This window comes from Podarcis tiliguerta (assembly GCF_965153285.1).
Source record: "Podarcis tiliguerta genome assembly, chromosome: 13".
Taxonomy (NCBI): domain Eukaryota; kingdom Metazoa; phylum Chordata; class Lepidosauria; order Squamata; family Lacertidae; genus Podarcis; species Podarcis tiliguerta.
This window is the reverse complement of record NC_139546.1, coordinates 3,233,143-3,246,504: the sequence shown is the minus strand read 5'-3', so window position 1 is coordinate 3,246,504 and position 13,362 is coordinate 3,233,143. Positions and strand designations below refer to the sequence as shown.

At 44.1% G+C, this 13,362-nt stretch overlaps 1 protein-coding gene across 5 annotated transcripts in view; it reads left to right on the top strand.

The window, feature by feature from the left end:
• LOC310661586 (palmitoyltransferase ZDHHC11-like) overlaps positions 1 to 13,362 on the top strand; it is a 37,503-nt gene that overhangs the window by 12,927 nt on the left and 11,214 nt on the right. For all 5 annotated transcript variants that reach the window (XM_083407954.1, XM_083407958.1, XM_083407956.1 and 2 more), the window contains 3 exons: positions 765 to 871; positions 8,359 to 8,571; positions 12,344 to 12,522. In XM_083407954.1, the coding sequence (XP_083264080.1) occupies positions 854 to 871; positions 8,359 to 8,571; positions 12,344 to 12,522 (410 nt within the window). In that variant the 5' untranslated portion in view covers positions 765 to 853. The remainder of the gene's footprint in view (positions 1 to 764; positions 872 to 8,358; positions 8,572 to 12,343; positions 12,523 to 13,362) is intronic.

Below are 13,362 nucleotides of genomic sequence, written 5' to 3'. Positions count from 1 at the left end.
CAGCAATGCATGTTATTTTAAAGAACGCCAAAACAAATATTTAAAATGGTTAAAAGCTTTAAGGCCCCACAGCTCACCTGTCGTTGCTTGAGTGGAAAACTGGTGAGGAAAACACAGTCAGACTTACTTCTATGCCTTTAACAAAAGCTTGATCTTGGGGGGGGGGGGGAATCAGGTAAAGGTCATCACAGCACTCTCTTCTAATATCTGCATAGCATGCTGTTGTTAAAGAAGTAGAGCCTGGTAAAAACAAAAGAAAAAGCTAGCAGCTCCCCCTGCCTCCAGTCGTAGGTCTCCTGTTTGGAGTTCATTCTGAAAATCTTGCATCAACTAATCTTTGTCTGATTTCAGGGAAGCACTCAGTAACCGGACTTTGGTGATGTGGGTATATTCTGCTATTTTGTATTAGGCAGTTCCTCTATGGTCGTGGTGGTGGCGGCTGGCTTTTGGTTGCTCAGAAATTTTATTAAAAGTTTGTTTTTCTGACAATTACCTCTAATAGGAAATCGGTAGGTTTCTGTCATAATCCTGACAAACCAAAGTTTTGCAGGTAAGATGACAGCTGCTTGAACCACTTTCTCTGTAGGACCCAGGAGAACCAAAGTGGAGTGGAAACTGTTTCCATAGCTACAAAGGGAGTTGCTCTGTTAAAAAGAAACTAAGCAAGTCTTTCTAAAAGTTGTTAAAGGGCATGCTGACAGAGACAGGTCCTTTAAATGCCCAACTTTCAGGTAATAAATACTACATGACATTTCGACCCACAGGGGGAAAGATCCCACAGGAGTAGAGCTCATCCAAACCTCTTTCTGCACGGCCCTGGGGAGCGAGGGAGCAGCAGCCTGGCCAGGAGAACATGCTGAACATTGCAGACGTAAGTCGCAAGGGAGAAATTATCCCGAACTTTGGGCTTTTCACTGAATTACTGGCACTGTATACCGAGGGCTCTCTTAGGACAGAAGCAGAAGAATTAGCATTGTACCAATTATTTCTGAAAGTAAGCAAGGGAGACTGAAGGCAGAAAGTTGGGGAAATTCTGCTTTACTTCATCAACAAATATGTTTCACTCAGTAGCTGCTCACTTATAAACTTTGTAAACTGCTCACTTGTAAACTTAGTTACTCTGAAACATTACCATCTGTTTGTGGGCAGATACTGACATTTCCCAGCTTTTCCGTATATTTCAAGCATCAAGGAATACTCTGACATCAACTTGCTTCCTAGGAAACAGAAGCTGCAAATGTTACAGAGGATTCTGGGAACAGATATACTAGGAGGGGTTAATAGGCTGAAATAGCTGCCTTTTCAGTTACATTTTTTAAAAATTTGTGAACTTCCATTACAAATACTTGAGGAGCACCTGCACTTTCCTTAATGGTTAACATGCTAAACTGCAGACAACTTTTCTGCCATACCAAGTTACTAGCAAAGGTTATGCAACTGACGCCGGGATACTTTTAAAGGTAAGAAGGTGCCTATTGGTAAGATTCCACAAAGAACTAGAGAAAATTCTCCCAAAACTCCCAGGGTTTTCTTTTCCTTTCATTCTCTCAACAGTGAAAAAATCCCCTTTCCGGAAAATAACACCTTCCCTCCAGAAAGACAAGTTCCCAGGGCAGCTTACAGAGTCAGAATACAATAAGTATGCGACAAAACGTACAAAAAGTAGACTAGAAAAATAGCACAGAAAGCTTCAGAAAAGGTACAAACAAGCTAAGATACAAAGGGCTGTGGAAATAAAAGTGTGTTTGAAAAGCAAGTCGGTGTCAGACAAACCTCCAGCACAGAGGTGCAGGATTACATTTCAGTTTTTAAAAGCAATTAGTGAGTGTTGCAGTCGCTGTAGTTAAGAAACAAAAATGAAGTGCCTTGGAGAGCGGGCTTTGTATTGAAACTGTCATTCAAGAGGACAAAATGCTTCCTTGCATTTGGCTGTAGCAACAATCAATAACTTCCTCCATGCTCTTAAAGAGAAAGACATAAGCTAAATGATCATCATATTTGACTACTTTTATGAGTTTGAAAGAGCTCTTAATTGGGGCAGAGCTGATGGCTTAATCTTCCCATAACTGAGGAATGTATGACTGACCCTTTCTAAGATTCTGTAGTGTTCTCATCTCTTGTGTTCGTAATAACTCTGGATCTTTTTTTGAGGGGGGGGGGGGGATAAATCATGCATCATCAGCACTTGTGCAACTGCCTGCCAGATTCTTGTATACGGAAACTGAAATGGCATCTTGGGGTGGAAGTGGAGTTGCGTCTTGGACTCCCTAAAATGTCTGGTGCTTATAGCACACTAACAGTCACCTGCCAAGTTCCAGTTAAAGCACTTTACTCAGAACTGGCCTCTTACCTGTTTCAGTGCTGACCACAGTCCAAGTATTTCACCTTTCCTGATGTTTAACCATGCTGTGAGGGCATTTTTTACCTCTGAACACCGCATGTTTGGGCACTGCTATGTGGTGTCACTTAATGTGAGGCATCAAGACTACAGTGGTACCTCTGGTTAAGAACTTAATTCATTCCAGATGTCCGTTCTTAACCTGAAACTGTTCTCAACCTGAGGTACCACTTTAGCTAATGGGGCCTCCCGCTGTCACTGTGCTGCCGCCGCACAATTTCTGTTCTCATCCTGAAGCAAAGTTCTTAACCTGAGGTACTATTTCTGGGTTTGTGGAGTCTGTAACCTGAAGCGTCTGTAACCCGAGGTACCACTGTATTAAAAACTATTCTTTCTTTAAAATCTGATCCTGTGGTCGACAATTTCATTTACCAAGGATGAAGGGAAATTTCTGCCCCTTAAACAACTTATTAAAAATTGTTTTCAGATAGAGTCAAATGCCGGGTAGGGGTTTTTTCATATTTCCGTTTTTTAACCAGACACCTTTTAAACCTATTGATAGGACAATAAAGGCTCACTATGTCAGGTTCCTATTGGAAGACCAGACAAACACTAGAACATTAGCAGTGGCAAAGTTTTTATTGGTGGTTGCAAGAACCAATGATCCCTATCTTTTGAACAAAATGCTTGTTTAACCTGGAGGTAGGCTGTCTGAGTTGTGCATTGCTTTGTAATGATTTGTTGGGTCTCTGCACCGTAATAAAGATTGATTTGATTTGATAAATGCTAACCAGAGTGTGAGAGAAAGAGGTGAGAGGCAGGGGGCTTGTGAGACCAACACTTGTCCGTGTGTAGTGCTCAGTCATAGTTTAACATTGTGTGTGAACCAGCCCAGTGACTATTAGGGAAGTTTTAGGTATTTCACTTGGAGTGTTGAGACCCACAGTCTGGTTTGGGAAAGCTTTGATGACAAGTAGAACTCTCTTCTGTCACAAGAGATGACAGAAACCATAGTGGTATTAAAGCATGCATTTTGTGGAGAAGAAGTTTTAACTTCTGCATTTTCATCTCTGTGTAACACGTGATAACTGTCTTGTAAAAGTTCACGCAGCTCACCACTAGAAGTCACTAGCTCGCACAATTTACAGGTGTATGAATAGATCTCTTCTGCATTTTTGCAAGTGCTTTTCTGAAAGCTGGAACAAAACCAGTATCACAGGGATTATTTAATATGAGAACAATCTATTATTTTTACATACTTGGTTACCAAACTGGGTTGTACAAAAATTACTTTTCATTAAAGTTTTCTTTAACATTTTCACAATAAGATAAAAGACACACCAACCCACACAAAGAATATTGAAAAAGGAAAAGGAAGGAAGATACAAGATTCTCTCTCACAAGTATATTCCAACTTTTGTCCCATACAGAAAAAGATGTGTGTCCCCAGCTCTCACCTGGGAGCGTCTGTTTCTTCTCCCACCCTAATTACAACAGATGTAATTAGCCACCTGACGAATTATTGTGGTATAACACTATAATTAAGCATTCAATGAAACTCTTCTTTTCCAAAATCATATATGTATATGGACTACAATACATCCGAGACATCAATAATAATCTATCACACATGACCTGAGATATAAGGGAATTTTGTTGGTAGGAAGTTACTTTATTTTATTTTCAATCCAGACCCTCCCAAGTGTCTCTATTTTCCAGGGATGTCCCAGATTTAGAGAAGCCATTTAGAAGTTTCTAATTTGATCCAGAATGTCCCACTTTTCCTTAAAGGTAAAGGTACCCCTGCCCGTACGGGCCAGTCGTGTCCGACTCTAGGGTTGTGCGCCCATCTCACTTAAGAGGCCGGGGGCCAGCGCTGTCCGAAGACACTTCCGGGTCACGTGGCCAGCGTGACGAAGCTGCTCTGGCGAGCCAGCACCAGCGCAGCACACAGAAACCCCGTTTACCTTCTCGCTATAAAGCGGTACCTATTTATCTACTTGCACTTAGGGGTGCTTTCGAACTGCTAGGTGGGCAGGAGCTGGGACCGAAAGACGGGAGCTCGCCCCGCCGCGGGGATTCGAACCGCCGACCATGCGATCGGCAAGTCCTAGGCACTGAGGTTTTACCCACAGCACCACCCGCGTCCCATACTTTTCCTTAGGATGTCCCTGTTTTTATTGGAGAAATGTTGGAGGGAATGGAGTTATCCAACCTCTGAGCTGTCTGAAGGCAATCCTGTATAGGGATTTAAAAAATAATAATTAATGTTATATATATATATATATATATTTTATATGTTGGAAGCTGCCCAGAGTGGCTGGGACAACCCAGTAAGATGTGTGGGGTATAAATAGTAAAATTATCATTATGAGATGGAACGTCCCTATGCTCATTGAAGAAATGTTGGAGGGTATGTGCTTCTTGTTCTCTTCTTTGTATTAAAAAGGGGGCAATGCATCTGTGAGAATAATAGCTGATCATCAGGTAGTGTTGTGTATTGTAAACAAGAGGAAAGACAATGAATGTATGTTTGGGCAATGCTTTAAATAAGAGAATTTTTGAAAACCAAAAAGTAAAAGAGAAAACCCACCACACCACCAGGGGGACATTTGCTGCATTCTTGACTGCAGGTTCGTTATGGTGAGAGAAATTGGCTTTTGAAGACATAGTGCAGGATTCAATCAGCGTAGGGAGAGGAGTGTTGCAAATGCTTGTTCTTTATTGTACAGTAATTGCATCGGAGACGCATCTCTTGTGCCGTGGGGAGACTTCCAGCAAATGGGAATAACATCATGTCTTATTGAACACAGAACAATGTAGGTATAGGTTTTAAAAGCACTGATGAGTCCTTTGGTCACTTCCTTGCATTATGCACCCAAAAAAATCTTTGTTCCCTAGAGCTACCTAGGCATGCTTTCTCGTAGATTGTCTAATGCCATTAGGTAAACGGGAGAGAGCGACTCTCAAAGGCTTGCTGGTGTTCATTGATGAATGGTGGCAGGAAAATGTAGGACTAAGAACGAGGCTAAGAATCCTGCGCTGCTTGTTTAAAACAGGCTTGGGTTGCATGAGATGCTAGGCTCTTTACTACACTTCTCAAAAATGTTTGATTATGTTCTGAAAAAAGCATTTGGTTACCATTTTTGTAGTAGCATGTACAAGGAAGAATATATTTATTGCAGGAGAGCAGAGGTAGTCCGCATGGTGCCTTCTAGAAATCGCAGGACTACATTTCCCATCACCCATGACCATGATTGGCCATGCAGGACGATGGGAGTTGTAGTCCACATCTGGAGGGCATACACTGGCTGTCCCTGCAGGAGATAATACAATGATTTATGTAACATTTTAAATATATTGTGATGGTGAGTGAATTTCTTTGACAATTTTTCATGAAAATTTGCTGCCTTGATGGAGTTAGCACAGGAGTGAGAGAGACTAGGGAGGAACAAAGCAGCTGCAGGTTCCCTTCTGGAAGCCTGTCCCCGTAAGTCCTAGTTCACCCTACCAAGACATGGGAACCAGGCCTCTAGGTCAACTTCCTGGGCCATCTCTAAATTCAAGAGCTTCACCAGGGTTAGCTGGAAAAGAGGCATCAGAAAACCATCCAGATTCATTAGCCTCTAGGGGTGGACCATCCTAACCAGAGACACCACCCTGCACCTAAGATTGTGGGGCCCTGGCATGCGTTTCACTTGTGTGACGTTACGCACACACGCCATCATGTGCCCGATGTGCATGTGTGACATCATGCATGTGACGTCACATCATCGGGAGGAGGCCGATGACAGAGCCCAGTCCTTTCTCATGCTTAAGAGGAGTCACCCACTGAATTGCGCCACCCTTGTCTCCATGCTTGGCCTTCTCCATGCCTTCAGCATTGAGGGGGCCCAGCCCCCTGCCAGCCGATATTGAGGGGGCCAAAGACACTTCCACCCCTAGCACTTGGCACACCTAATCCTAACTCCAGGCACGCCTGGAAGAAGCGGACCATTTGGATCCCTTCCAGTCGGGATTCAGGCCTCATCACGGGACTGAAACTGCCTTGGTCGCACTGGTTGATGATCTCCGGCGGGCTAGGGACAAAGGTGAGAGCTGTTTCCAGCGGGCTAGGGACAAAGGTGAGAGCTGTTTCCTAGTTCTGCTGGATCTCTCAGCGGCGTTTGATACCATCGACCATAACATCCTTCTGGACCGTCTTGAGGGGCTGGGAGCTGGGGGCAATGTCATACAGTGGTTCCGCTCCTTCATCCTGGGCCGTGTTCAGAAAGTGGTGTGGGGGGGGGATGAGTGTTCAGACCCCTGGGCTCTCACTTGTGGGGTGCCTCAGGGTTCCATCCTCTCCCCCATGCTTTTCAACATCTACATGCAGCCGCTGGGAGAGATCATCAGGGGGGTTGGGCTGGGTGTTCATCAGTATGCAGATGATACTCAGCTCTACCTCTCTTTCAAATCAGAACCAGTGAAGGCGGTGACGGTCCTGTGTGAGTGTCTGGAGGCGGTTGGAGGATGGATGGCGGCTAACAGATTGAGGTTGAATCCTGACAAGACAGAAGTACTGTTTCTGGGGGACAGGGGGCGGGCAGGTGTGGAGGATTCCCTGGTCCTGAATGGGGTAACTGTGCCCCTGAAGGTGCGCAGCCTGGGAGTCATTTTGGACTCACAGCTGTCCATGGAGGCACAGGTTAAATCCGTGTCCAGGGCAGCTGTGTACCAGCTCCATCTGGTACGCAGGCTGAGACCCTATCTGCCTGCGGACTGCCTCGCCAGAGTGGTGCATGCTCTGGTTATCTCCCGCTTGGACTACTGCAATACGCTCTACGTGGGGCTACCTTTGAAGGTGACCCGAAAACTACAACTCATCCAGAACGCAGCAGCCAGACTGATGACTGGGAGCGGCCACTGAGACCATATAACACCGGTCTTGAAAGACCTACATTGGCTCCCAGTACGTTTCCGAACACAATTCAAAGTGTTGGTGCTGACCTTTAAAGCCCTAAACGGCCTCGGTCCAGTATACCTGAAGGAGCATCTCCACCCCCATCGTTCTACCCGGACACTGAGGTCCAGCACCGAGGGCCTTCTGGCGGTTCCCTCACTGCGAGAAGCCAAGTTACAGGAAACCAGGCAGAGGGCCTTCTCGGTAGTGGCGCCCTCCCTGTGGAACGCCCTCCCACCAGATGTCAAAGAGAACAACAACTACCAGACTTTTAGAAGATATCTGAAGGCAGCCCTGTTTAGGGATGCTTTTAATGTTTGATGTATCACAGTATTTTAATATTCTTTTGGAAGCCGCCCAGAGTGGCTGGGGAGGCCCATCCAGATGGGCAGGGTATAAATAAATTATTATTATTATTATTATTATTATTATTATTATTATTATTATTAACTGAGCTTCCACAGCCGGATATGACCTAAACCTAATCAGGAAGTAAATCTGATCAGGAGAAGGGCAGAGTTGACCTTGAATTAATGTGTGACTTGAGATGAGTAATGTGCAAACCACAATGAAACTTTTTATTCCGTAGTCTTGAATTTATATTCTTACACTCGTCTTGGGAAGGACCACTGCTTAGCTCTATTTTGCCATCTGCTTTAGGAAAGCAGATTTTTTTCCTTTCTGGATTATCAAAACCACAAGGAAATAATTAACTTTTAATTGCCATATCTCAAAAGTTTTGCATTTACTAGAGATTTGAAAGCTTGACAAATGATGCGCCTTTTGCCCTAAGGGTACCTGCCACATCAATAAGAGCATTTTGTGTGTCTCTTGGTGCAGGTGATTTATTTCTTAAAATTTGTATACCACTTGGTTGTGTAGGGAAACCTCAAAGCAGTGGTGGGACGTGGGTGGATGATGTAACATTCTTGCAGAATTGTGAACGAGCAAGATGCAGTGTCTGAGATCTAGTTCCCATCCCACAGTGTGCCCTGTGTGTCGCTGTTGTTTCTTTCTTTCTCGGCCTAGAAAGCACACTGGCTATTTTTAACAGGTGATTCTGGGTTCTGTCTTGCAGATGACCTGCTATGACAAGAAGCTGAGGCAGACAAGTCCTGAGCAGCTGAATGACCACATGGTGGTTCCACTGCACTCCAGAGTGAACGGCTGGTCTTTACCGCTCCACTCTTTCCAGTTGATCACCCTGGTGCTTTATTCATACTTGGCCATAGTGGGCTTTGGTATCTACATTCCTCTTCTCCCAGATGAATGGAAATTGGTTGCCTATGCTGTATCCTTTCCCCTTCCGTTTAAAATCCTGTGGTAAAACTAACAGTGCACATGAACTGCATATGCCACGCGTGGCGAGAGGAATAACCAGTGATTTGCCTAAGCCGCAATTCTGGATCCAGTTACTTCTGAGTAAGCTGCATTTAATGCAAGGAGACTTAGGCTGCAATTCTCAGCAAGCTTACTCCAAAGTAACTCCCTCTGGAATCAGAGGCACTTACTTCCAGGTAAGTAGGGTTACAATTGCAGCCTGCATAGGATTGCACTCTCACTCTCTCATTGTATTCTGAAAACAGGGGCAAGTTGTGAGTTGTTTTGAAATGTGACTGATCTTTTTTGCTATCCAGACCACATGTTGGGGGCGAGCAGGGCTGTTCTGTTTTCACTCTCTTCTCCACCTCTACCTTTTCCACTTCCCCCTTCCTTCTCTCCTTCTGGGTTTCCCACTGTTGTAAATAAAAATATGCCCTTTTCCCTTATGGGGTATCCAAGAGCCCATATAGAGTCCTTACATAGGTTCCCTATTGGTAGGAGAAAATAACAGAGGCCAACCAGAGAATATTGAGAAGCAAAGCAGCTAGTAAGCTTGATCTTTATTGATCTGTTGCAACAGGGTGCTCCCCTCACACGCAGGAGAGGAAGAGGACCCCCAAAATTGCTGTGCCAGGGCTTATAAAGACTTTTGAAATTCCCATCCTGTAGATCAAGACCACCCCCAGAAACATTATGCATACATCACAGAAGAGGTGTAACCTAAGACCACCCCTCAGATACATCCCACTTACATCACAGAAATTTAAATGTTGTTTTTCTCCTGTCACAGTTTATCTCCTGTCTGGCAAGTTACTTGATTGGATTTCTTGGGGAGCCTGGCCATTCTTTTGTAGTGGTAAAATACTTATTTCCTGGGCCAGGTCACAGGCTCACACCTTATTCAAACAGACATATCCTTGAGACAGGATTTGTGAGGAAAGAGACAATAGGGAGGCTTTTCCAGTTTAACCTTGCAGAGAAAGGATTTGGTCAGTTGGTCAGTTTAGGAATCAAAATGGTTCCAGGTTGGTCTTCCTGTGTTGATCTATGTATGTGTAGTTATGAACATTACCATATATCTAATACCATAAAATTCCTATCACATTATCCCCCCTCACACCACCCTCATGAAATTAGGCCAAGCTCATGGGCCACGTTTTGCCCACCCTTTTCAAGGACAGAACCAGGACATAAATTAGGTGGTTTATGTCCTTAAGGGAAATATCAAAATGTTCATCTCTCAAGCTACTAAACATTTTCATGGGCAACTAATGTCGGCAAACCTGCAGTGAACAGCAACGTTCAGTAGTATTAAAGGTAAAGGTACCCCTGCCCGTACGGGCCAGTCTTGACAGACTCTAGGGTTGTGCGCCCATCTCACTCAAAGAGGCCAAGGGCCAGCGCTGTCCGAAGACACTTCCGGGTCACGTGGCCAGTGTGACATCGCTGCTCTGGCGAGCCAGAGCCGCACACGGAAACGCTGTTTACCTTCCCGCTAGTAAGCGGTCCCTATTTATCTACTTGCACCCGAGAGTGCTTTCGAACTGCTAGGTTGGCAGGCGCTGGGACCGAACAGCGGGAGCGCACCCCGCTGCGGGGATTCGAACCGCTGACCTTTCGATCGGCAAGCCCTAGGCACTGAGGCTTTAACCCACAGCGCCATCCACGTCCCTGTAGTATTATTACAGCATTATTACAACCAATGGGCCTTTCCCCCAGTTAAGTGTGTGCATAGGATTGCAGCCTTATTTGAAACTTGTGGTTTTTTGTCTTTCAGAGGAGTAGGGTCTTGTATGGACTGAACCTTTGGGGGGACCAAAATGTATTATCCCTCTGTTTATACTTTTAAAATTTGATTGTGATCATTCAATAATATATTTTAAACCAACAGTCCTTTGTAGTGTGCTTAGTGTTGTGTAATGTGGCTCGGCTGCTTCATTTAGCTGCTCTTTTTAAAAGGCTCAGTAAAGTTTTTCCCCTCTTCCTCTGTACAGGATGAGGAGTCCAGGGGTCAAGAAGGACACTAACATTGTGAATAGGAAACTCATAAATCCTGTAATTGATACACTGTTTGTGTACCAAACACATGATTGTTGCTAGGAAGACTTAATGGTGCCCTCAATTATTCTTGCACATGATGATCCAGTTTAAAGTGAGAATATAATTGTCAAGTTAGAACAAGTGTTCAAGTATGGGTGCCAGATGCAGTTTTTGGCCCTTCTGCTCCATTTGAGCATCAACTAGAAAAACAATTATTTTAGTAATAAAACTTTAAATCACAAATGAGAAATGAGAACCATTTCCCTGAACTTTAAATATCCTGTTCAAACAGATTTAAACATGATGGCCAGTTGATTTAATGGATTGATTAATGAATTATAGAATCGTAGGATTGTGGCAATGGAAGGGACCCCAAGGGTCATCTAGTCCAACCCCATGAAATGCAGGAATCTCAACTAAAGCGTTCATGACAGATGGCCCCTCAACCTCTGCTTAAAAACCTCCAAGGAAGGGTGAATGATGAGGGCAAATTGCTTGAAGTTGTTGTAATGTTTTCTTATAGATGATCTGCTTTTAGGGTTGGCATCTTGTTGGTTTTGTTTGATCAGGGTGCTCCTTTGATGTTGGAATAAAACTTCCATCATCTCTGACTGTCAGCCAAGCTAGCTGGGGCTGATGGCCACATAGAAAGGAATTAAAACATTTGGTGATAGTTGGTTGTTACTGTATGAGTGGGAGCACTTTTAGATCTGTTGGTTCAATAAGCTGAAATATAATGGATAGATTTTTTTTTTCATATCATGCATGGTTATTGAAGGACCTTGTTTTTCCTTTGTAAAAATGTTCATATATGGAACTAGTACACTTTTAAATAAAAACAACTATAGTACACAAACAGAAATTATCCTGTTCTGGGGAGAGTAAGGAGGGCACCTGAGATTGTTTGGGATTGCCTTTCCCACAAGCAAGGGAGTCTCAAGACGTGTTGTCCAGGTGTGGTACCTTTTCAGAATAAATTATTGTACTGCTTTGATGTCTTCAAGACACTCAGTTCTATTTGTATAGAACTGTGGTGCATGGGAAATTCCTTTTCCTGACACCACTGGCGGAGGAAGAGGGTGGCGGGGGGAGCTCTCCGCCCCCGGCAGTGCGATCCTGGTGGGGTTCCATCGCGGCTGTTCCCCCCACCTGTGCTGGGTGCCCCGCCCCCACCGGTGGCACCCCCCCCAAATGCATGCCCCACCCCCAGGACATTCGCCAGCCCCTCCCCCGCCTGCTTTCCGCCCCCAGTGCCAGAGCATGAAGCTCCGCCACTGCCTGACATGTCCTGGTTTTCAGGTGTAAAAATGGTGTCAAGGGGAAATTTTGCTGAATCTGCAAAATGTCAGGGAAATATCAGGTCTCCCCAAAGAAAGCTCAATGGCTTTGTGGGTGTCAGGAATTTTACTTTTTGAAATATGGCAAAAATGGTGATGGTGCAATACTGAATCTATGACAATCAGACAGAAACTAGTGTTTTGCTCTTCTGGAGTCTTGCAAACAAATCCACTAAAACTCGTAGCCTTTGTTTGTGGCATAAGAGAAAAGAATACCAGTGACAGAACTTTCTACCTGGCCATTTGAATACTGAAGCACCTAAGCAAATCTGGTGACTTAATGTAACAAATGTAAAAATAAATAAACCCAGACTCTTATATTCTCTTGTTTTTTGACTTTTCCTTAACCTCATTACAATGCAGGTGATTGGCTTAATTTTTGTGCATCACTTAATCACTCATCTTGTTGCAATCACTATCGATCCAGCAGATCAAAATATACTGAAGAAGAAAAATTACAAGAAACCAATGCCAATTTTTGACCGAAGCAAATGCAAGCATGTTATTCAGAACCAGTACTGCTATCTTTGTGAAGCTGATGTGTAAGTCACTCCCATTACAGCACAGCAAAGAAGAGACCTACTTATTTGCCTGCACTGCTTTTCCTCTGCTATTTGCCTCTTGCTGCTTAAACTGCTCCTTTGTACTAGGTTTTTGTCTCTGTGCAATTACGCACATGCGTTCTAGACATGCAGGAAGCTCACTCGAGAAAATTTGCCACCTAGGATAGTGTTTTGCTCAACCATAAAGGGCCATGGCTGTCATCTTCCTGCTCAGTTCACTTTCTGTTATCACAACAGTGCAAATCATAGCTGTCAACATTTCCCGTTTTTTAAGGGAAATTCCCGTATTCCAAATAGGATTCCTCGCAAGAAAAGGGAAAAGTTGACAGCTATGGTGCAAATCCGTATCCTGATTTTCTGAAATATTTCCTCACAAGGCAAGCAAATGTACTGCATAAAACTAACTATATAAGAACAATATAAAAAAAGGTAAAGGGACCCCCTAACCGTTAGGTCCAGTTGTGATTGACTCTGGGGTTGCAGCGCTCATCTCGCTTTATTGGCCGAGGGAGCCGGCGTACAGCTTCCAGGTCATGTGGCTAGCAGGACTAAGCCACTTCTGACGAACCAGAGCAGCTCACGGAAACGCCATTTAAATTCCCGCAATACCTATTTATCTACTTGCACTTTGACGTGCTTTCAAACTGCTAGGTTGGCAGGAGCAGGGACCGAGCAACGGGAGCTCACCCCATCGTGGGGAACAATATAAATACATATAAATGTAACTTAAAACTTTGAAACACCCAATAATGCGAAAATGGCCAGGACATTTCCTGTTTATAAACTGCTTTTGTTGTTTTATTGTACATCACCTTGAGA